The sequence below is a fragment of the Mastomys coucha genome, unplaced genomic scaffold (assembly GCF_008632895.1).
Source record: "Mastomys coucha isolate ucsf_1 unplaced genomic scaffold, UCSF_Mcou_1 pScaffold21, whole genome shotgun sequence".
NCBI lineage: Eukaryota > Metazoa > Chordata > Mammalia > Rodentia > Muridae > Mastomys > Mastomys coucha.
In genome coordinates this window covers 128,804,551-128,828,036 of record NW_022196904.1, presented here as the reverse complement: position 1 = coordinate 128,828,036, position 23,486 = coordinate 128,804,551, and the positions used below count along the sequence as shown (strand labels likewise).

Here is a 23,486-nt window from a genome sequence, read left to right as displayed (position 1 = left end):
TAAAATATGGTTTTAAATGTTAACAAATTCAGGTAAATTGAAATCATGTAACTTTTCTCATCATAATGGAATAAAAGTTTAAAAAAAAAATACTGTCAAGCAGAAGGTGGAAAAGCACAGGCAGGGAGGAAGCATTTGCAAATTGTATTCCTCGGTAGCAGCAACATAGCAGCAATGCGCCAAGAACTCGCAAAACTTACAGGTAAAACGTTAAGAATGAGCAAGTGATGTCAAGAGACATTTTTCTCGAATGTGTGGAAAACCAAACCCATGAAAAGACAAACATCATATGGATGAGCCATCACCATATTGTGATAAAACAGACAGGAGTCACACACCATATGCCGCCATTTATACAAAGCTGACTTACCGCACCACAAAGCAGCCAGTTGTCACTTGGGAGACAGGAAGGATGTCTTGAGTATGCTCTACCAGTAACAAGGACAAACACACTTGTGTCTTTTTCCAATGTGAGGATTTGTTGAATAAAAATAAGTTCACAAGGTTTAGGAATTTTAACAACAGCCATTTGCCAGATTATCCCACCTACTTTAGTAATCTGGCCAAGGCAAATGCAGGTTCTTGTTTTGCAGTCTTAATTACTAATATTAGCTCTCATATTGCACAGCACACAGTAAATACATATGTATGTACGTATGTATGTGCACATATGTGGGTTACAGAATAAATACAAGTTAAAGAGGCTACAGCAGGGTTCTTGAGGTTTCAGAGGTGGACTGAGAGAAATTCAAGCAATGTCTATATTGAGAAGGAAAGAAGAAGCTGTTCCTGTAGATGCGGGGCTGAGGAAGAATCATAGTTGAGAGCAAAAATGTAGTCAGCTGCAGAGATGAAAGGGCAGAATCAGGTCAGAGCAGGGATGGCAGGTTCAGGTCTGATGGGCTGTAGACAAGCAGAGACAGCTGTTGAATCAGCTGTGTCAACAGTGGGGGACTGAGCAGAGCAGAAGCCCCAAGAACAGCCAGAGATTCTTTGTCTATGAGTCCTTATTGCACACACACCTGGTATCAGATGATAAACTTGTGGGGGACCTTGCCATCACAGTGCTAGGTGCCAATCACTTTATGGGGCCAGGTAAGGGGGTCATGCCCTTTCCTTGGTCTAATGTTCTAATAAGTTCTTGGGCCTGGTTTCCCTAATAGGAAATACACCCATGTGCCCACATGGTCTCAGTTTACCCCAGCAATTGTATAGAATAGACCCTTTCTCCCAGGAATAATTCATTTATGGATTTATACTGCATGGGTAGTACCAGACAGATGGTGGCGTTTGTGGATCCAGCCAGGAGCTCAATTATCCATTACCGTTCAAAGCTGCTTGTGAAATGGAGTCTCTTGGGACAAAGGCCCAGCCTGGAAAGCCACTATTATATACAACCTGGAGTAACTTAGAGCAAGCAACAGACTGCCGTCAACAGAGGGTCAAAAAAGAACACAGGGAAATCCAGAGTGTGAAGACCATGTGCCTTTTCTTGCATTGATGATGTTTGGCCTCTGTCTGTTGCTGTGTGGAAATGTACCCATTGCGCTCTTTGTGCTGTCTGAGATGTCAGTGGTGCCTTGTCAAAGTACTTGCCGATGGTTGGTCTCCTCAGGAAGAGTGCCTTGCTTTTTACCCATCTCCCAACTGTCTCAGTTACAGAACATCAACTCCCCGCTGATGAGGAGGTTGGCCCGCCTCAAGCTTACCCTGGCAGAAACATGCCTGGACATGCTTCAGCTTGTGTGCAAGGAGGCCCTGGAGCTGCAAATGGAGCAGGGCTCCTTCGAGAAGCTACTTACAGACTTCCTTCAGAGCACCACTGACTACTCATCCATTGGCTTGGTAATAGCAGACAGCCTTAGCTCACCTTCTCTCCTGGGGGTCTGCCAGTCACACTAAAAGCAGGGTGCCAATCTATGGGACCCAACTACATGCCATGGCAGCTCTTGACCACTTCCACACCTTGGTGCAGATCGGCATGGTCTGGTCACCAAGAAGACTTAACTAATAATGAAGGGGCTTCCCTGTGTAGGCTTAAAGCTCCCATTCCCAGGCCTTGAGGTTACTACTCAGTTCATGCTAAAGGGCTGATAATAGTCAACTGCATTATCTCAAAGCATTTGCCTAGCACATCTTTCCCCATCCCCCCACCATGCTGCACCCCATTTCCTCCCAGTGCTGCAAACAGAACAAGTTGGGTAATTGACTACCTATTTGGAAGAAAACCATTTTGTTCACTCTCTCTCTCTTTCTCTCTCTCTCTCTCTCTCTCTCTCTCTCTCTCTCTCTTTCTTTCTCTCTCTCTCCTTCCTTCTTTTTTTCTTACTACTTTTGGCAGTTCTAGGATAGAACCATAGACAAGTGCTCGACCAGCTTAGCTGTAGCTCCAACACTTTCCTGTTCTCTTTAAACTCCATGAAACAAGTCAAGGTAGCTATAAATGAATCCTACTGTTATCCTCTATTTAACAGTGAGCTCTCCTCTATAATAATAAAGCTGCCTTATATGATCCTTCCAATGTCTAAGTCCTAGACACACCCCCTCACGCAGGACTGTGCAGAGAAAGGACATATGTCAAAGTACCCAGGTGTTCCCTGCTAGGAAGTTATCTGAGATCTCTGGGTGACTGGGCAGAGGTCCCATGAGAGCCATTGGTGGTGGCACACCTCCTTGTCTTCCCAAAGCAATGGTTCTTCCTGAAGCGGACCCTGCCTCACTTGGTGCTAGCACAGCTGGAGAGTCTGCAGCCACTGTGTGTGGGCTGTACGGACATCCGTGCCCAGCTCCTGATCCTGGCTGGGAAGGCTCTCCATCTGCTGTCCGTGCAGATAGATCCAGTGTACCCTTCCTTCTGCTGGGAGGAGGAACTCTTGGTAAGTGTCCCTTCTTCCTACTGCAGTCTGCTTGCTGATTTCTCCACCTTAGCTGTAGAGTTGGGATGTCAGAGGTATTTCCCCAATTCAACTAGAGAGAGTCTGTGCCTGGCATCTCTCTGTCTGGTTGTGCACAGGTCCCTGGGGGCTTTGAAAGCTCATGCACTACCTGAAGTACACTTATGCCCTGGATGTTGACCTCAATCCTAAGATGCACCAGGATGGGTGGTGTCTGCCTCTGTGACCCTCTTACATACCCCACAGCCTTGGAAATCTCTAAGAAGGGAAAATACCACCTTCTCCTCTGCTCCTCGCAGGCCAACCTTTCTCTAGGGTTGGGGTACTCTGACAGAAGCAGCTACCCAACTCAGATCCCTAGCCACAGCTCCTGCAAGCCCGTCTGTCTCAGAGTCCCCATCCTAAGAGCCTGAACAGAGGCGCTTCTACCCCAAGATGGTGCCAGCTTCAATGATCAAGCTGGAATGGAAGCCTAGTAGACAAGCTCCTGAAAGAACCCTCACATCCCACTGTAGCAAGCCGTGTCCAGGACTCAAAACCCAGGGAAGCTCCCAGCCAGCTAGCTCGGAAGCCCTGGGCTCAATTCCCAGGCTGTAGCTGTCAGGAGACCAGGAAGACCCATGCTGGGTGAGCAGATGGAGCTGGGGCCCTCGGTGAGCAGGTGTTTGTAGCATCTGCACAGGTAGCAGAGTCAGGGACTTTCAATCCAGAAGCATGAGCCCCTCCTGTCTGCCCTCAATTAGGGTCTTTTCAAGACAGTGGGAACAGCTGTCTCTAAATATGCAGTGACCCCTGTATGAAGTTCAGGAGGCTCCAGGAAACACACCTGCCTCCTCCCAGGCCCTGTGGCTCCTGCCTACCTCCATGTTTGTTCCTTTTCCGTTTCCTTGGGTGTGTCCTGTTGCTGCTGCGCAGCTTCCTGACACCACAGCTCTCTGTCTGTCTTCCAAGCTTCCTTTTTATTTTCCAGGTGGGATCTTTCCTCTTGGCCCATTTCCATGAAGCTTCCTAAGTCTACCTTTCATCCTCTTGAGTTTGTTTATGGGTTTCCCAAACACCACTGTGAGATTTCTTCACTGGTTGGCTCGATGGCTCTATGGTTTTGGTCTGACTTTGGGGGTGCTGTATTGTCACAGACATCTTCTGTTCCAGAGTGCTAGCCTGTTCTCACAGGTGGTCTCTGTCGTTGGGGATCTGTTAAGGCTGCTGGTGGATAGGACCTGGTGGGTCTTGGTAGCACTGACATACTTGGACAAAGTGTGAGAGATGGCTTCCCCAGATGTCAGCTGGGCCAGGGTCCCCAGGCCATTTGTGCAGAGCTAGTTTTTTTTCCCCACTTTGTGTGTGGGCTATTAAGAGATTGTCTCCCTCTTCCCACCACATTGGTAACACCTTTGACCTCACAAACACATGGCTCGTGATCAATATTACATGATCACTTACAACTTGAAGGGCCCACTGATCCTTAGCATCTTTCCCTTCCCTGGCATCTGTGTTTTCTCTGCCAACCAAGCAGGAATCCACAAATGCCTCCTATCATGTGGCGTGCCCTGTAGGTAGGTACCAAGCAGAACAGTCTGAGATCGATGGAGACAGACACCGAAGACAGGAGTGTAGAGACCTCCTCCAGGAACTCCGCAGTCTTCAAGGAAGCCCCCAAGGAGCAAAACCGGAAGGCTGAGGGTCTGAAGGTAGGCAGCATTCTCTTGCCTGTCCCCTGGTGGCCTCTGCCTGAAGAACCCACCTTAGCCTGAGCTTTGCACTGCCCACAGAAGAAGGTGGTGCTGGCCCAGAGGTTCCTGGCACAGACATCGGAGGTACTGCTGCAGTGTATACAGACTTCCCTGAGCAACAACTTTCTGGACATTGCAGCCACCGCCAGCATAGAGATGGTGGAGTGCATTGGCATCCTGGATCCCATCACCACCTGCCAGTTCCTGACACTGTCACAGGTATAGACCTCTGTCCATCTCCAAAAGGGCCCTTGACTATCACCCCAGGGATGGGAGTGCCTTAGTACCAGCCAGCCATGTTGTTCTCCATTAGACAAGACAGGGGTAGCCCTGTGGTGGTTGAAAGAAGAAGAGATCCTCCCTGTTCTCTGAGGTTCAGGCCAAGCTAGTCCTCAAGTAATGGAAGCCAGCCATGTAACTGTTCTTGTAGCACAGTGAACACATGCTGTACTCACCACTGCCTCCCCTATCTCTCTCTCTGTCTCTCTGTCTCTGTCTCTCTCTCTCTGTCTCTCTCTCTCTCTTTCACACACACACACACACACACACACACACACACACACTGAAACTCCAAACAAAGGGCTGGCATAATACTGATACCTGGTTCGACAGGGGTCCAGCAGAGGATGACTCATACAGACTCATGGCTCGGTTGTCCTCTGCCCCCCTCCTACATGGCACACACCACTCTTCTCTATTCTGCTTTAGAGCTGTTCAGCCTCAGAGATGATGCGGAAAGTTCTGCTTACGGCCACAAACAACACTGGCAGCTCACAGCTGGCGGCCCTGCTGCAGCTCCACCAACGACTGAAGGAACAAGACAAGATGTCCACCAACATGTTTGCCAGTATAGAGCAGAAGCTGGCCAGCACTTTCAGGGTAACAGGCAGGGGAGCCTGCACACAGACTCCTGTGACCTATAGGCCTCTGTGCTTGCTCACTGAGTGCTAAAAGGACAGTTTCTAAGTGATACACAACCTGACTCCTCTAGCTGGGTGGTGCTAGAGGACCTCTCCGTCTCTCTGAATCTCATATGCCGTGGGTACAGGGACAAGAAGGCTGAAAGAATTGCACTTCCTTTCCATCACTTGCCCCAGGGGAGCAGAAGTCTTGGTAAAGTCTGGTGAAGAGCCAGCCAATGGCGTCTGGCAGCAGGCAGGCACGACACTAGAGAAGTAGCTGAGAGCTTACTGAGAATGTTTATAGGTGTCCGAAACCCCAAATCCCACCCACCCTGAGACACACTCCTCCAACAAACCTACCACGTAGGGATCAAGCTTTCAAATATATGAGCCTACGGGATGGGCCATCCGTATTTTAACTCCCAGAAGCCTCCACCGATCCCCAAGGACAGAGAGCACCTGTAAAGTCAGGCCAGCTAAGTCAGCAAGAGAAGACAGTACAGCAGTATGCCTGCACAACAAAACACCCTGGAGCAAGGAGAGCTTGCTTCCTCATGAACCTGTGTGGTCAGGCTACCCACATAAGCTGAGGTGGCCAGCGGCTAGGCTGAAAAGCAAGCCATCACCAGTAGAAGTCTGTTCACAGCCCCTACCTATATGGTAACAACATGGCCAGTCTCTTCACGTGCCAGATGGGTACGGCCATTGTGAGAAGTCCACTTGGCACTTCATGTAGAGTGTATGTGGCTCGCCATTTTTTATTCTTTGACAAAAGTTTCCTAAGATGTCATTTCATTTTTGCAAACCCAAAGCTCTGTCTTGAAGTCATGAGCATTAAACAACTCACACAAGAGATCTCAGGGTACTCCCCAGGGCCCATGCTGGCTGCCTGCCTTGGGCAGTGAGGACTCTGAGGAGTGTAATCTCTAGAACTACTCAGATTATCCATGTACAAGGCTCACAGGAAGCAGGACCCCAAGCTAGAGCTAAGTGGAAGCCCCTAGCTAGGCTCTAGGAGGCAGTAAGGACCTTGCAGAGATGCTCTTTAGGATTTCTGGGAACTGAATCAGCAAGTAGGCAGAGCTGACAACTTAGAGGAGCCAATGACTTTCTCATGCCTCTGCTGCCCCCTTCTGGTACTGATGCATTCCACAATCCAAACACCTGGGGGAGAGCAGTGGCCCTGTGCTCTGAGTGACTATCCCCTGTCACACACAGGCATGGCAGAACCTCTGTGTCACAGATCAGCATTTCAACATCCTGAATGAGATCCCACCCATGTTCCGGATCCTCTTTCTGCAGCATTCACAGGACGGGTGAGGCTTTCTTCTCCTATCATTGTAAATCTCCACCCTGTTGAGAAAGCCTGGCAAGGTGGCATGGGCATAGCGAGCTTACCACTCCTCAGCCCCTAGCCTGAGGTAGATTGGGTCATCCGAGAAGCATGCTGGGCAGACTCAGCTAGCCCACTTGACAGGCATGGGCATTTGTTCAATCCAGAGACATGGGAAGCCCTCTTCCCAACCTCTCAGAAAAGACCGGGATGAATCTCCACGATGACAGGGGATGTATTGGGACAAAGGTGCTCTGTGATCTGCGCCCACACAGGATCTCTCTGTTAGATCTGGGAAGGCCTGCACTGCTGGACCTTCTGGAATTTCACTCTTACTTGGGCCATATAGACTGATAAACATCAATGTTAAAGACACCTATTTGGCTGCCAGCTGCTGACTGGCTTGCTAGGTTCCTGAGACCCATGTGCTTTGCTGTTCACCTCCTCTGGGAATGGGCTTGTGACCTTTGCTCTGCCTGCAGGACTTGTCTATATGGTGCTGCCTTTGAGAAACCAAAGTCCATTCCTACGTCCAAGGGGAAACTGACAACGGTGGGCGGTAAGCTTGGGTGTAAGCAGGGCTCCTCCCATTGACTCCAGATGGGTTGCAGTGGGTGGGAGAAATCCTTGCCCCAGAGCAGGACCTCTCACTTTCAGATGCAGAGGGGAGGGGAAGGGAGGCTGAACCCAGGATACAAGAGAAGATAAAGGATCCAGAGGATCCATGCCTCCCTAGAACTCCCTCTGTCAATCACCACTGTGTTTGCCTCTGCCTGAACTTTCTGGGTACTAGCCCTCATGTTGCCCAGAGAGGAAGGGGGAACTCCATGTACCCAGAAAACCTTCCCATCACGTGTCTCACCTCTGAGACATTAAGGTTAAATACCCTCACAATGATCTCCACCGGTCACACAACTCCAGTAGCTCTGCTCTGAGCCCTGTAAAGACCGTGGGTATATCTTGACAGGTTATTGCAAAGTAACACGGGTGGCTGCGAGTCCAACTGCCATCTCTGACCTGTTGACCAGTATCCACAGGTTCCGGAAGCAGGCACAGATCCAGGTACACCGCAAAATTATGACCTTGAACCCAAGCACCTGAGGCCTGAGACTCTAAGCCATATTGTAGACTGCAGCCCATCCCAGGGAAAACCAAGACTCCAAGGTTGGGATGGGCCTGTTTACTGGGCCCAGAACTCAAGAGGATGAAGGGGAAGCCCTGTGAAAGGCGGGGCTCTCTCCTGAGTCCTTGAATTGAATGTGAGCCCAGAGGAGGGATCTGGCTACCTCTTCTCTGCAGAGCATAGGGTTACCTGTCCTGGGCCTATCCCTATCAGCAAGACATTCTATGGTGTCATCAGAGGACAGGGACAGGGCTGAGATGTCAGGATAGCTCCCGGAAAGCCACTGGGATCATTGCGCAGAGAAGAGCAAAAGCATGCCAGTGCTCTCTCTGGAAGGGCTGGAGCTTAATGATTTCCAGGGGGTCTTCCTAATTTGCTTCCCCATTGAGTGGAAGTCATATTCAGACACCACTGGACAACAGGCTGTGATTTGGGTTAAGACAGAAATACAGCACCTTGCTTATTGAGGAGCAACAAATGTGCGTTCAGAGTCTCAGCAGCATCCTGGAGCACATGGAGGAATATCTGAAGCCCATCACCCCCCTGTTCACCTTCCCGGAAACCAGGTATCAGCTTGTCATTTTCTCTGAAAGCTCCCGGGGGGGTGAGGGGAAACCATCTTCCTCACACCAGATGATAGGCAGCTGTCACCAGCTGAAGCTGGTATTAGAAGGAGCTAGAGGCTGTTGTACATGGGGCTACAAACCCCACATTAACCAGGGTCTTCCTGGAGCCCACAGGCCAGGCCAGCTGGGTATAGCTGAAGGTCAGCTCCAACCGCACATCTGAAGACAGGAAAGTGCCCATGTGAGCTAAGTAGCCAGTTGTCATGGGCAGACATCCAGGGCTGGTTTCTGAGATTTCCCTTCATGTGGAAACTTGTCTGTGGGTGTTGTGGGCCTACTGAGGACAGGCATAAGCACCTGACTCTTCTGTGTGTTTTATAGGTAGGAGTCCCACTGCTGCTGCTCTCCCTGCCCCACTGACTGCCCTGGTCTGAGTCTGATGTGAGAGAACTAGCAAGGCCCAGGGCTCAGCCTCTGGCACGCATTTGAGGGGAAAAGAAGGTAGAGCTAGGCACTGTTCTCCAGCAGCCCGAGGGCAACCTGAGGTCCCCTTCTGTTGAGACCATGTGTCAGATGCAGAGATGGCCCTCAGGGACAGCTGGGTGTGGTAGCACATGACTTTAATCCCAGCACTCAGGAGGCAGGGAGGTCTCTGAGTTTGAGGCCAGCCTAGTTTACATAGAGAGCCACGAGACAGTGAGGGCTACATGGTGAGGCTGTGTCTTTAAAAGGAGACACAAAGCCGAACAGGCGAGTACAAGGCTGGGTACTAGGCTTCTCAGCATCTTTGAGTGTTTCCCTACGTGTCCTAGAGCCTGAACACAGTCACTCTGAATTTCAGAAATCAGATGCTAACAGCTGTGGGTGATGCAGGAAAAAATAAAAGCAGAGAGAAGGAAAGAAAAGTATCTCTCCCTTCAGGTAAGTGGCAGGGACAGACAGACCCACAAGCCACCGCCAGTACCTCAGGATCCTGTGGTGGTACTCACCCTGCCATCACGGAAAGCTTGGGTGGGTCAGGACCCACAGGTCCCACGCTCAAACAAGTCCTACCAGGACATGCTACACAGGACCCAAGGTTCCTCTCCTTGAAGTCTCCTAGAACACAATTACCCCAGGCTAGATGGAAGGCCCTAGTAGAGTGGTTCTCAACCTTCCTAGTGCTGTGACCTCACATTGTGATGACTCCCCAACTCTAAAATTATTCTCATTGCTACTTTATAACTGTAATTTTGCTAGTGTTAGGAGCTGCCATGTAAATGTCTGTGTTTTCCAGTGGTCTTAGGTGACCCCTATGAACCGGTGACCCAACCCCTGTAAAAGGGGTTGTGACTCACAGGCTGAAAAACACTACTCTAGAAAGTTCTAGGCACTGAGACTGACAGCTCGCTGAGAAGGATTATCAAACAGTGGATCCATGCTGCCCTTTCTAGGCAAATTATCAGTTCCTGGCACACAGTGCCCTTAAGCAAGAGCAGTGCGTTATACTCTGCTCTCAATGCCTGGTCAGACGACAGTCTGCTGGTGCTTCTAGGAAAGATGAACACTGTTGCCCTGCACTGGGGAGCTCACCAGAGGTAGCCATGGGAAAAGACTCTGTCTCATCCACCTGGCACCCATATGTGGTCTCTGCTAGTGGTCCTGTCTATGGGGTATGTTTAGCACAACCCCTGCTGTTTTTCCCTGGACTGGGAAAACTGGGAGGATGCTCTCGCTGTGTGACTCCTGGCAGGAAGGGCAAGTGCGGGGCCATCCTGTCTCTTGGCTACTTCTCTGATTTTACTAACGACTGACTCCTTTAAAAGGCAATTTCCTATGTTAAATTTCGTCTCCTTTTCAATAGCCGCAAAGAATTGATAGATGGCAAAGGGGATGGCTGCTTGTTCCCCTCCTCCCCCACCCCCACCCCCCAGCAAAATAAAATAAAATAAAATAAAACAAAGCCCCAAGCTTTCTCCCAAGTTGAGCTGGCCAAGGCCATGAGCCAGACACAGCAAACACCCGCAGGAACTGCAAATTGCAAATGTGTGAGGCCTAAATTAGGGTGAGGGGAGGTTGCTCAGAGGAACTGCAGCAACCAGAGAACTGGCTGCAGGTTTCATACTCTGTGGGCAAACCAGTCAGTCCCTGTGGCCTCTCCCCTGCACGGAGTCTCTGACCTGCACCGAACTCCCAGGGTTGGAAACAAAGACAAAGAGTGCTAGGTTTCAAGTAAACCTGTTCTCATTTTGAAAATTAAGAAAATCCAGTTGAAGCATGACGGTAGTGGTGCATGCCTTTGATGCTAGTCCTCAGGAGGCAAAGGCAGGTGGACATCAGCTTGGTTCCAGGACAGCCAGGGCTAGACAGAGAAACTGTCTTGAGAAAAAAAGAAAAGAAAGAAAGAAAGAAGTAAAGAGGCAAAGAGAGATGGAATGAATGAATGAATGAATGAATGAATCCAGTTAAAGTGCCTGTGGCCCCACCTCTGGATATCAGCATAACTGCATGCAGAGTGGCAGTACCTAGTCAGTCAGTGGCCCACATCCATGGTCACAGAGAAACTGCCAGTGGGGTCCTTCCAGGGCTCTCTGAAGCACTGACCATTTGAAAAGTCCTCTGGGAGGAGTTTTCATCAGTCTGGATATTACATGGCCTGCCTTGGGAGTTAGCTATCTTGAGATGTGGTGTCCCATAAGGTGTACCACTACCTAGTGACTCTGTCCAGACCCATTTCGTAAACCACTACCCAGGGGCTCTGTCCAGGTCCATGTCATAAACTTGATCTCACCATCAAAACCAGTGGCTGCCTCAGGGACCCTACATGTCACCAATGCAGCCATGCCTCTACAAGCTGGGCTAGGGACATAGCCTTCCCTCATATCTCCATGCCCAGGACAGCAACCACCAGGCCAGTCATCTAGCCACAAAGTCAGGGTTTGGAGTGATGAAGCCGAAGCCCCAGGTCTGTCCCTGTGTCTCTCCTTGTGTCTGAGCTGCTGTCATTTCCATTCCACAGGGCAGCCTGAGCCTGAGTACATGATCCTGATTGTAGACAGGTTCCTCCTAGAGTTGCCCCTGGAGGGGGTCTCCGTGTTCAATGAGGTCACCTCTCTGTCACGAGATTTTTCTCTCCAGATGCTGTGGAATCGTCTCCATAAGGAGGAGATAGGTGAGTAGTACCTTAGCCACAATAGTACTTAATTTTAATGGGAAAATTTAAATTACTTTTCAGATAACATATTGTTAACTCCCATCAAAAAGTAATGAGCAAGGCACTGGGGGGTGTAGCCCAATGTGGAGTGCTTGACTCGTGTACAAGGCCCTGGGTTCCATACCCAATACTGAAAACGACTGCCAAGCATTTTCACATGTTCCTTGGCCTTTACCCATTCAAAATCACTTCCAGAATAGACACCTTGTGCTGTGAATGGAAAGCCTGCTTGAACCCATGTTTGCTTGAACGACAGCAAAGAAGACTTTCACTGAGTGAAAGATCTGACACCCAGAATCATTTGGCTCGATGTTGTGGGGCAGCGAGAAAGACAAGGCAGGCCCTGAGTCAGGCACCTATGAGACTGCAGGATGGTCCAGTTTGCGAAAGTCCTCCAAACTGCTCCTGGGACATGAAGCAGTAGTATTGTTACTCTGCTCTAAACTCCCCGGCAGATGCACAAGCACTCCTCACTACCCACCCAAATGAAAGACACACACACACACACACACACACACACACACACACACAGCCTTAAACAGCACAATGGCTGGGTACTTTCAAACCTCCCTGTAGCTAACACATTCTCCCCTCCAATATTCCTGAATTATTGCTTATTAAAATCTATATTCTATCTTAGCCACCATGGACCCATGCCTGTACCCCTGACGGGCCACGATCCCCAACTCTTACATGTTGTCAGTGTCTAGGTCGCTCTGCCCTACACAATCCTGTCTCTAGTAGGGATTCAATCCTGGCTGGCATGAGCTGGGTGCCCTATGGGGCTTGAGCTAAGCCTGCAGCTCTGATTTCTAGCTTCTGATCCCTGGGGCTTTATCCACCCCTGTCCCGAAAGAGTTACGTAGTATAGAGGTAGCCCTCCTAAGGCCTGGTACTGTCTTCTTCTTTCTTGGCAATGGCGATTCTTCTCTTCCCCAATGGTGGTCCTTTCTTGGGAACCTCAAAGTCCCCCCTCTGTCTCCCTGCCCCTGCTGGCAACTTTATTTACCAACTAGAACCAGCTGGTTCAGGGACCATCAGTGTCTCGAATGCAAACATGCCAGTTTCTATGAAATTTGGGAATCCAATTAACATAAAATAAGCAATAAACCAAATCTACAACAGGGACATACTGACACTTCAGAATACATGTTTGTACATCAATAAATACCCAAGTTAAAGCTGAAAATACAGCTCTGCAGTAAAGCATTCGCCTAGCACACACAAGGCTCTGGGTTCTAAAACCAGGACTGCAGAAAGGGAAAAGCATTCAGTGCTCAGTAAATACCAAGTTAAGTTAAATAGCCTGTACTTCTGCTGCCCTTCCAGATAAAACAGTAAGAGCCACATTACTCCTTCCAACCACAATGACAAGAAACCAGGCAGAAAAGAGGAAACAAGGTATCAGCCAACCCAAGATAGTGGCACTCCCCACCCCCAGAGAGGGGAGATACATAGTGAGCTCCACACTGACCCAGGGTGCTTCTTATGTGGCTCAAGCATGGGCAGAAACATCAAGTACAGCCCAAGAGGCTCTTCCTGACATGGAGCTAGGATCCTGAGGGAAAGCTGAGTTCAGAAACAACATAGCAAGAAATAATGAGTGAGTGCTTAAAGAGGCCTACAGAAGACCCTGTGGGGCCAGCAGAGGCACTGTGAGCAATCCAAAGGCCAGGGAAAGAAACAAGCAGCCATGAAGCAAGGCTGAGATAATTAAAAAAAAATTTTTTTTAAAGAAATCTATTTTGAGCAAAAACTTGAGTGAAAGAAAATAATAGTGATGCTGTGGGATTTTATAACATGTACAAGTCCAGATCAAGAGCTGGTGGGAGGGATGGTGCAGACTGTGCAGGGGGCCCATGCTTTGTGTGATGCAACATAGTTTTAGTTAAAGGGAGACTGCAACAAAATGTAAACTAAACCCTGGAGCAAGCACTCAGAATAACCCAAGCCACAGAGTTCACTCTAGATCAGCAGGGAGGGAGGGAAGCTGATGGTAGGAGGCCTATAGGCAAGTGCTGAAATTCCACACCCATCTCCTCCAGCAGCTAGAGTGGCTGCAGTTAAGCAGGCTGGTGTGAAGGATGAGGACTGGTGGTCAATAGAGGAGCCATTTTGGAATGATGGGTATAAGCAGTGGGTGTCCATCAGAGGAAGTGGAACCAGCCAGTTCTCCCATGTCTGTGGCATTCCCACTTACAGCAGCCTAAGTGGCCATCACTGGGGCAAATGGTTACAAAAGATGGACCATATCCACACAAGAGAGCACCTTCAGCCACAGAAAAGAAGGAAGTCTCCCTTTAAGAGAGCATGGATGAGCCTGGAGGACATCGTGCCAGGCACAGACAGCAAGAATACACTATGTCACTCACCCTGGGAATCTTACACAGTTCAACTCCTTATAACCTTATAAAGGAAGGCGGGGGATGGCAGCAGGGCACAAAATTTGAGTTGTTGGAAAAGGTTTTGAGAGGTTGTTTGAGTGACATGGTGATGTGGCCAAGGCCGTGCCATGTGTTCTGAAAGTGGCTAAGGGTGGAGTTTAGGTAATTTTGCCAAACACCTGAGAGGGGAATGTGTGGCGTGACCGTTTGGCGGGCTCGGCTCCACTAGTCCATGGTGTGTGCATGCTTCAGAATCGCCTGCCATGTACCAACTGTGTTTACTAATTCAAGTAAAAGATGAATGCTTGAATCAAACATTTTAAATTAAATAATAATTAAACTAAGAGGTTCACTGTTTCGAGTAGCAGAGAAGATGAAAAGACAACGTGCTTTGCCCACTGTTGCTAGGGATGCTGGTGTTGATGGGAGTGGCTCACAGGAGAACCACTGGGGAAAACAGTCAGGGAGCGGTCATAAAAAGCTTCTCGCTGGCCCACAGGTGACCCATGCTCCCTCCCCTAGGCCTTTACATAAGATTTACATAAGAAGGCACCTGTAAACATAAAAACTCTCAGGTTGTACTTCTCCCCTTGACAGCCCAAACCGAGAAGCCACTGAACTGAAACACTCAGGGCCATGTTCTTGCACAGTTGTAGAGACTTGTTCTGACTGGGGGTGGTGAGGGAGTCAAGAAATGACCATACACATATATACAGAGAGTGAAGAGGGGAAGGGAGAGAGAGGGAGAAAAGGAACAGGAGAGAGAGGGAGGGAGGAAGAGAGAGAAGCTGGGATTGGGTAGACTAGGCTCTCTGATGGAGAAGCCACAGGACTCTGGAAGCTCAGCATGTTTATTATGTACGGTTGAACAAGGAAACAGGAATGTCCAACATAAAGTTGGACAAGGAAGCGGGGTTATTACATATAGATAAGCAAAGAGGCAAAATTGTTATGTAGAGATAAACAAATTAGCTAATCTCTGTAGGAGTAGTCTGTGCTGAGGACCAGTCTTCTGTGAAGAACTGGAGGGAGAAAGCCATGGTGGACATTTTCTTCATACCACACCAACATTGCTGTTTCCCTCTGAGCCTCGGGGTCTGGGGTGGAGTTTCTCACTTTCCCATAGCTCTGAGGCTATGATACTTGACATAGCCACACTCCTGTCGACAGCACACATTCACTAGGCCTTCCTCTGCTCCCCACAACTGAGCAGCCACTTGATGGTCATTTAAACACCCACTTGGATGGATGGGGACATGTCAGCACTGAGGAGACTGTGCCCAGACGAAGTCTCTGAAGAGGGTACCCAGCAGGTGCCTTCATTTTTATAAAATTCTGGAGGATACAAATTGATTTCCACTTAGAAAAGCAAGTAAATAGCTACTTGGTAAGGATAAAGGCCTCCAGAAGTGCAAGACACAAGTATACCTGAGGGCCTGTGTGAAGGTCAGCTCTGACTCTGACAGAGATCCATCAGAACCAAGTACCTTCCTAGGGTGTCCCTGAGAAGTATCTTTGGTAAAGTGGGGATGGAAGAGAGTCATGCCTGTGCCTCGGCTCCCATTCCCTGTGGAATTCCCACCCTGAAGGGAATAACAACAGGGTGGAGAAGGAAGAAGATGACCAGAGTGGAGCATGGAGCTATTCACATGAAGCCAAAAAGACCTTCCCACTGGGGATAGCTTAGCATAGAAAAGACACAGGCTCTAAGTCTGTGCAGGGACCCTGCAACCATCAGGGGTGCAAATATTTGGTGAGTTCCTGTGTGGACTATGGTTAGAAATGGGTGCCTACAAGTCTTGGGGGCCAGTCTTTCCTCAGGAGCTTTCCTCGGGCTGACAAAGCTTCGTGTTTTGACATGACAAAACTTAAAATCAATTGTTTTCACCACGTCAGATTCACAAAGTTCAAAACTGGGCAACTGAGCAGTACCTAGTGCCTTTGCAGTATCATGTCCCCACTGATGCTTCATACCTGTCCTTGTCCACCACAGAAGGCAGTGTGAAGAAAGAGGTCAAGAGCAAGGATTTAAAGAAGAAAGCTCCAGGAAAGAAGGCTTTGAAGGTAGGTGGGTGGGAGCCCAGGGACCCCATGTTCCTCTCAGCTTGAGTCCAGTCAGGCCCCGCTGGTGAACCCAGGCATTGACAGCTCCATCTGTGTTACAGAGCACCATGATCCGGATCATCCCACCGGAATGCAGTCTAATCGACTCAGACAACATCAAATGTATCCTTTGATAATGAGTACTTATGGCCCCCAGGATTCTGCTTTGGTTCTTGTTTGTCCTTGACTCAGACCCAGTTGTCGTGGACCCTTACACGGAGGCCCGGGGCATAGGTAAGAACATCACATAGGCTTCTGGCGTGTAGACCAAGGCCACCCAGGCCTGATGCCAGCTGCTCTTACAGCTGTCTGGAAATCACCTCAAATGGCCTGGAGCCTTGGGTCTGAATACAAGCTGACCACCTTAGCGTTTTAAATACTTTGATTCATCGGTGCCTCCTCCTCCTCCCCTCAACTCTCCCTCCTCCCTCCCCCTTCCTTCTTTTCCTACTATTTATCCTTCTCTACCAATTCCTCCAACTGAAGAGGAACAGATTCCCACCTGTGCTTAAAACCCACTCCTCCTTAGCCTACATCCCAGCCCAGTGGCACAGGAGCCCATCCCCCATGCCTTGATGTGGCAGTCACAGCCTCTTTCAACTCTTCCTGCAGACTCACTGAGACCTACCACAGTAACCCAGGAAATCTTGGAAAAGTACCGAGACTCGTTTGCCGCACGGTGGACAGGGTACCTGGGAAACCACCACTTTCCAAGGTTGGGTCCTGGGTCTTCAAAAGCTAACTAGAGACCTTCCCTACTGGCTAGGTGTATCCTCTAGAACCTTGGGGCACAGCACTTGGGGTAAAGGATACTGTAATATTCCCAGGGTCACTCTCCCACACAGGATCTGCCCCAGGTAACCTCGGATCCCCTCAGGCCAAACCTCCCAAAGAAGGCACACTGTCAGGGTAGCGTCATACACTGGCTCCCACGGGCATGCATTCTGTCATCCGTCTCTTAGTGCAGATGGGCCTGGAGCAGGGGGAGCCAAGCCAGTTGTTACAGGGGCATAGAGGTACAGGAGTGAGCCTATGCAAGGCTAGGGGTAGAACACAGCGGTCAGAGCTGGTGACAAAGATCATACCTAGTCCTTGTCTCCCATATTGGAGGTGCTATAGTACTTACCAGAGCCAACTCCACTGGCATGAGATGAACATTTGTCCCTAGACCAGTTCATCCCTGGGAGTGGGGGTGGGGGGTCCATCTGAGACCAGCTGTACACTAGGAAAACAAAAGTAATTTGGGCCCCATGGCAAAATAAGGGTTTAGTGTAGGTGGCAGGGGACATTATCGGCTGGAGGGAGGGGTTTCAAGTGCAATCCCCCTGGGCCAGACGTGGTGTGATCATGCCCACTGGCTGTTTTCACCCCCTGCAGCCAGGCTGACTGGGAGCAGGTACTGGACAGCTGCAGAGGCTTTTTCTTCTACGGAATGGAGACCTTCCTGTCCCACCTGGAAATAGAAAGACTGGTAGCCATGGATCTGCGAGGTGAGGCCCCTCCTCCATTTGACAGCCCCAGCGGGGGCCTGCAGGCACATATGGGATCCTGGGGAGGAAAGCAGGCCCACTGCTACTTGATCCAGAGTCCAGGGCAGTGCTTCAGGAAGCCATTGCTCCTTCCCCTAACCTGTGGTCTATCTGAAAACTGTCCCCGCACTCCATTTCCAACATTCGTATGGCAGCCACAGGGTCACTCACCCTCCTGGTTGCCCTCAGCACCTCCTTGTATGCAGAGGACCCCTGCTCAGATCTCCAGACTCCCACAGATGAGCATCAGATGTGAAGTGTCACCTCAAAGGGCTAGGCAAAAAGAACCCTGCAGAACCTTCCCAGTCTGAACATGGGCGTTCAGGAACCTTCTTCTTTCTGTGCGTCTACTAACACACAGGCTCAGGGGTATCATGGAAATGCTGTACCCAGACATACGAGGGGTACTAAGGGGGCTCAGAAGCTAAGTAGAGGGCACCACAGGTGGGAAGTGACCCAGGCTAAGTTCAGAGATCAAAGAAAGCAGTACCATGTGGCATGCGTGCTTACAGGTACCTTGTCAGGAGGGTTAGGCTGGCACAGCATCCATAACACACAGCACACAGCAGGCTCAATGTTCAGACATTTGGAGTGTTCCAGTGTGCTAGTCTTTGTGGTTCACAGTCACCACCACCCCAACCCATAGGCCCTCTGGTGTGTCTGTGTTTCTCTAAGGTTCCCCAAGGTCCTTTTCCTGACTGTAGGAGGATGCTTTTGTTGGGCTGCTTAGAGCTAACCACCATGCACAGTCAATGAATAAGCCTTTCCTGGATCCCAGAGATGTCACTTCTCCCTCATGAGGCACATGGCCCCTTGCATGATTATATAGAAACTGCCTGGTTGCTTTCCACACCAAGGCACCCATGCCCACCATGGCCACAGTCTATTTCTATGCTGACCAGGTCTACTTCATCAGCTCATAGCCCTGGGTATGTACCAGTCATACACAAGTGGATTGAGCAAAACTACCTCATCAGAAGCACAGGTAGACATTTTGCCTATGCGAACAGTCTCCAAAGCTCATCTCACTTCTGTGTCCATGCAGGTCCTATAGATAGTCACACGAGGACCACACACTGTCACTTTTTGTTTTCAGTGAGCATTCCTGTCTAGGGGTGACCCACTCAGCCCAGAGTACTCCTGACCATCTTACATCCCAGAAACCCTTACCATCTGCAGCAAGCTGAGGGGTAATAAGCTTGGTCAGCTTCCAGGGCCCCCTAATGTGCATAGTTCCTTTGGCCATCCCCTCTTTGGGGTCAGCTTCTCATACCACCCCTGCAGGTATACACCAAGGTTCCCTCTCTCTCTCGGCACCAGTGTGGAATGTCAAAAGCCTCCATAAGTGATGAGGGAGTAGAGCTCTCTGTGCTAGGAAGCATTAGAAGTGGCCCTGAGTAGGCCTGTTCCCCATTTCCCATGTGTGATCAATGGGTGCCTGAAAAGGGCAGTAGCAAGGCCAAGCATCAGACAGATTGGTCAGAGTGCAGTTCCCATGGGGATCTGGTAATGGTGTGGATGACCACTGAGGAGCCTCACTGTGTCCTGCAGAATGCCAGATGATGGTTCTGCTGACCTTGACAAGGTCCCCTCACAGCCAGAAGCGGAAGATAGAAAGATCAGAGGCCCAAAGGTATCTACTTTTCTTGTTGTCTTACCAGGAGCCTATGGATTGGGAAGGGGGTGTGCCAATATAGCCTACCCCAAGGACTGGTGGACTACCAGGGCTGGCTGGTCAGCACCTTCTACCTAATGGTACCAACTCCCACTGTGGGCTCCATGCTAGGCCTGGGAGCTGCCACTAGACGGATTTGACAATATTTAAACATGCTATTTTCTATTAAATAGCACTTAACTTTTGTGGGTGAGATTCAGAACTATAAAAGCCCTGGCCCACACATGCAGTCTAGCAGCTGGTGCAGGGGAGGATGGAGGGGGCACCATCGGCCCCTTGGTGCCAGTCCATGGATCTGCTCTACAGTGTGAAACAAAGGTCCTTGGAGGAGCCCATTGAGACTGCTGTCCTTCTGAGTCTGGTAGGGGTTGAGAGCATTGTCAACAACCAGTGGCCCACACTGCTGAAGGACAACATGCTGAGGGCCACCATCCTGTGGGACAGTGAGTGGGCACCCTGGCTATCCCAAAGTCTTTTGGGGCTTTTGCTAAAAGCCTTCCAAGGGTGTCTGTGGCCCACCTGAAGAGACTTTCCTCTCCCCTCTCCAACCCCAGACCTGTTAGAAATTGGCAAGCCACTTGGAAAAATAGTTCGTCTCATTCACAGGCTACAAGATGAAACAGGAAGCCAAGGTAAGGTAGAGGCTGCCCACCCATTTGCTTGTCTGTCTAAGTCCCTGGGGTTACATTGTGTTCCATGGTCCTCAAGGATAGGGTGTCCCCACTTCAGGAAGGAGAAGGAATGAGAGAGTGAAAGAGAGAAGAAGTGAAGGAGGAAGGAAAGAGGGAAGGGAGGGAGAGAGGGAGGGAAGGACAGAGGGAAAAAGGGGAGTGCATGAGCCAGCAAGCACTGTCCTTGTGGAAAAGCCAATGTAGTCTGCTCAGCCTCTGGGTGAGCTGGAGTTGAACAAGGACTTAGAGGAGCCCGGCCTTTAGCCCACCACTAACACACAGAGAAAGGGGGGAGGAAAGTGAGGGAAGGAGAAAGGGAGGGAGGGAATGTGGAAGACAAAGAGGGAGAGAGAGCAAGCAAAAGAGCTCATCTGTACTCTCTTTGAAAAGATGGGGAGATCTGGGTGATCCCAGAGGGACGACTTTGGGGAGCTAGCCACATAGGCTACCCAGTCCATGGGCCCCATGGGACCACCTGGTCTCCCTCAACCAAGACAAGAAAGCCTTCAGGAAGAGGAACTCCCAGACTGAGGATGACGCTAGAGCCAGGAAGACATTCTAACTTGTATCTCCCATCCCAGTAAAATTTCAGATAGCCTTCTAGCTTCAGGGGTTAAGCTTCAGACAGGGTTGCAGGGTGTTGCCTGTTCTAGATGAGACAAACTCCACCTACTCATCTTTCAAAACAAACCTGTGCCAAGATGTGCCGGCTGCTGTGAAGGAATTTGCAGATAAATTTCATATGTGGATACTGGGTTTAAAAAAAATCAGATAAAACTCTAGCTAATTGCGTTTAGCAATATGCTAAAGTGAAAATGTACCATAATTCAGAGAGATTTATCCTGGGAGGATTTAAAATTGAGAAATCCAAAATACATTCAATACAACTCAGTAGGAGATTAACTTTTGAAAAAATCAGGTGTTTCCCCAGCGCCTGAGATGTAGTTGCCGAGGTGGGGCAGGGAATTGAGTGTGTAAATGAGTATGAGTGAATGAATGAGTGGCTGAATGAATGAATGAAGAGTGACTACATGGGTGGGTGAGTGAATGAATGGGCAAATTCGTGTGTTCATGAGTAAACTAGTAAGTTGAGAGGTGAATTAAATGGATAAGTGATCGAGTGAGTGGTGAATGAGTGGAGAGTGAATGAATAAATGAATGAATGAATAGATGTGTGAGTTAGCAGAATGAATAGATAAATTGGTGGTAGAGCAAGTGACTGAGGGGCCAAGTAAAGGAAGAGGGACCAGAGAGGTGGACAAAGGTGGTGATGTCTGGCTCCTTCCTAACAAACGGGAAAAAGGACTGGGCATGACTCCACCCAGCTCCTTCTGCTTACACAGAGAGAGCTAGCATGTTGTTTTGCCATCAGTGGAGAAAGAGCCTCAGGACCACTGCCATCAATGTTGGTCCTCCAGGTCCTGTCAGCACAGAGGAGCCCGAGCTTCTTGGAAGAAAGGAACTTCCAAGAAATTCCTTTCCCTATGGGTTGTCCCACCTGGGGTAGGGGAGTTAGGAGGCCGGTCTCCAGCCTTAGGATGTCTCGTGGAGTCTGGTGAAGGTAGACAGGTGGACAGGGGTCAGGCATGGTTCTAGCCTGGTGCTGTCATTGACAACTTACTGACAGCCCCGGAGTCAGACCCCCATAGTTTCCACATCTTGTCTACACCGAGGAACGGGAGGTAACAGGGCTGCTGTGGTCAGAACTCATGGCCTCCGGCAGCCAGAAGCACTAACCTGCTCCCCGGTGCTCTCCTCTCCCTGGTACCATGCCTTTGGTGAAGCTGGACATCCTGGCGGGACCCAGGCTACTTCCAGAGAGCTCTGGGATTCACAGGTTGTGTCTATACTCCACAGATGAGAAAGCCCAGGACCCTGTGAATGATCCATTTGAGTTGCGGCCTCACCACCTTGAGTCACTCGCCATTGCCCTCAACTGGGTTCAGTATGGTCTGCCTCACCAAGCCATCGTGTGAGCTCAACCCTGGAGTCTTTGTGTAGCCACTATCCCTAGCTCTACCCCTCCGTGACTCCTCTTTCCCCACTCTCTGTGGCTCACCCCAGCCTTGACACAGCCTGATATCTGTCCTTCTGTCCACAATACATAATGAGAAGACAGCTGTTGCTGGGTATAGCACCTAGGCTCTTGCTAATTTTCGTTAGCCTGCAAGTTTGCTTTTGGTTTCAGTATTTTAGTAAACAACAAAACAAAATGTACAGTGTGTTTCTGGAAGTTCAGGACAGGAGCCAGGGCTAAGATCACCAGCACACTCTGGCTCCATCAAAGCTGACAGGAACATCTTATACCTGAGTGACCCTAGATGCACCATACCTGCCCCACACTCTGGAGACCAATGTGTCCCCTGTCTCCCGGCTATTGTGTCAGGACTCTTGCGGGGGGGGGGGGGGGGGCAGAAAAAGACCCATCTCCTATGTGGTCCTTCTGCAGTTCCAAGCAGGCTTCTCCTAAGATGGCAGTCAAGGGTGACCTACAAGGCCCTGGACTTGGACATCCCTCTAAGCCGTGGACTAGAACATCCAGGGGTACATCCTCTTTGCCCATTCTGGCTCCCTGGCCAGGAAAGCGGGAGAGCAAAGAGCACTCCACCAGGCAGGGACTTGGAGTCCCAGTGTGCCTCATTAACTTCCCTGACTGCCTGCTACCTCAGCTAAGGGCTCAGGGTCGGGCTATTTCCTCACGCTCTCTGCTAGTGACACAACACTACGGAAAGACCAGAGGATCATTTCACCTCATAGTTCTGATAGCCCAGGGGATTGTGTCTGGCAATGGCCTTCTTGCTGATAGAATTCTGTGTCCCAAGATGCTACAGGCATCTGACTGCGAGCGGCAGGGTGTATACCTCCACCGGTCTCTGTTCTTCCCCTTACAAAAGCCACGAGGATCCAGCCATAGGTCTACACACCATGACCTTGATAAGTCTCAGTCACTTCCCAAGCTGGGCCCCAAACACCCACTTTCTCACACCTCACAGCAGGCACTGACTTTGGACACAGTGTTTGGGGGACACTCAGATCATCTCAGTAGTGGGGCTTTTCCTGTGTTCTGAACTAGACCTGTGAAAGGAAGGGATGCAGAGCCACCAGTGTGTGACAGCTATTTCTTGTTCCTAAGCTTTGTGGGGCCCAGAGCTGTCTCCAGAGAACTAGAGTCAGATGGGTAGCCCTGGGGAAAATGTCACCTGAGGGAATGACAGGGTCTGCAAGAGGCATTCTTGACAGCTGAGCGCATCTTCAGAGTCCCAAACCTGCTCAGCGCCCCTTTGTGCTATTGTCTTTTTTTTTCATGTGTAATTTCTTTTATTTTAGATATTTTCTTTATTTACATGCAAATTTCTCCATTCCCAGTTTCCCCTCCAAAA

The 23,486-nt window shown here is 49.8% G+C and overlaps 1 protein-coding gene across 7 annotated transcripts in view; it reads left to right on the top strand.

Moving 5' to 3' along the window:
• Cfap46 (cilia and flagella associated protein 46) overlaps window positions 1-22,321 on the top strand; it is an 83,668-nt gene extending 61,347 nt beyond the window's left edge. For 4 of the 7 annotated variants that reach the window (XM_031388703.1, XM_031388700.1, XM_031388701.1 and 1 more), the window contains 20 exons: window positions 1,657-1,845; window positions 2,688-2,876; window positions 4,451-4,585; window positions 4,667-4,846; window positions 5,336-5,506; window positions 6,748-6,845; window positions 7,345-7,421; window positions 7,830-7,924; window positions 8,430-8,551; window positions 9,393-9,472; window positions 11,550-11,702; window positions 16,122-16,192; window positions 16,294-16,354; window positions 16,430-16,465; window positions 16,844-16,946; window positions 17,609-17,721; window positions 19,312-19,393; window positions 19,742-19,878; window positions 19,990-20,067; window positions 21,964-22,321. In XM_031388703.1, the coding sequence (XP_031244563.1) occupies window positions 1,657-1,845; window positions 2,688-2,876; window positions 4,451-4,585; window positions 4,667-4,846; window positions 5,336-5,506; window positions 6,748-6,845; window positions 7,345-7,421; window positions 7,830-7,924; window positions 8,430-8,551; window positions 9,393-9,472; window positions 11,550-11,702; window positions 16,122-16,192; window positions 16,294-16,354; window positions 16,430-16,465; window positions 16,844-16,946; window positions 17,609-17,721; window positions 19,312-19,393; window positions 19,742-19,878; window positions 19,990-20,067; window positions 21,964-22,082 (2,289 nt within the window). In that variant the 3' untranslated portion in view covers window positions 22,083-22,321. The remainder of the gene's footprint in view (window positions 1-1,656; window positions 1,846-2,687; window positions 2,877-4,450; window positions 4,586-4,666; window positions 4,847-5,335; window positions 5,507-6,747; window positions 6,846-7,344; window positions 7,422-7,829; window positions 7,925-8,429; window positions 8,552-9,392; window positions 9,473-11,549; window positions 11,703-16,121; window positions 16,193-16,293; window positions 16,355-16,429; window positions 16,466-16,843; window positions 16,947-17,608; window positions 17,722-19,311; window positions 19,394-19,741; window positions 19,879-19,989; window positions 20,068-21,963) is intronic. The other 3 variants (XM_031388706.1, XM_031388705.1, XM_031388702.1) reach the window with 2 other exon arrangements.
• Window positions 22,322-23,486: the final 1,165 nt, after the last annotated feature.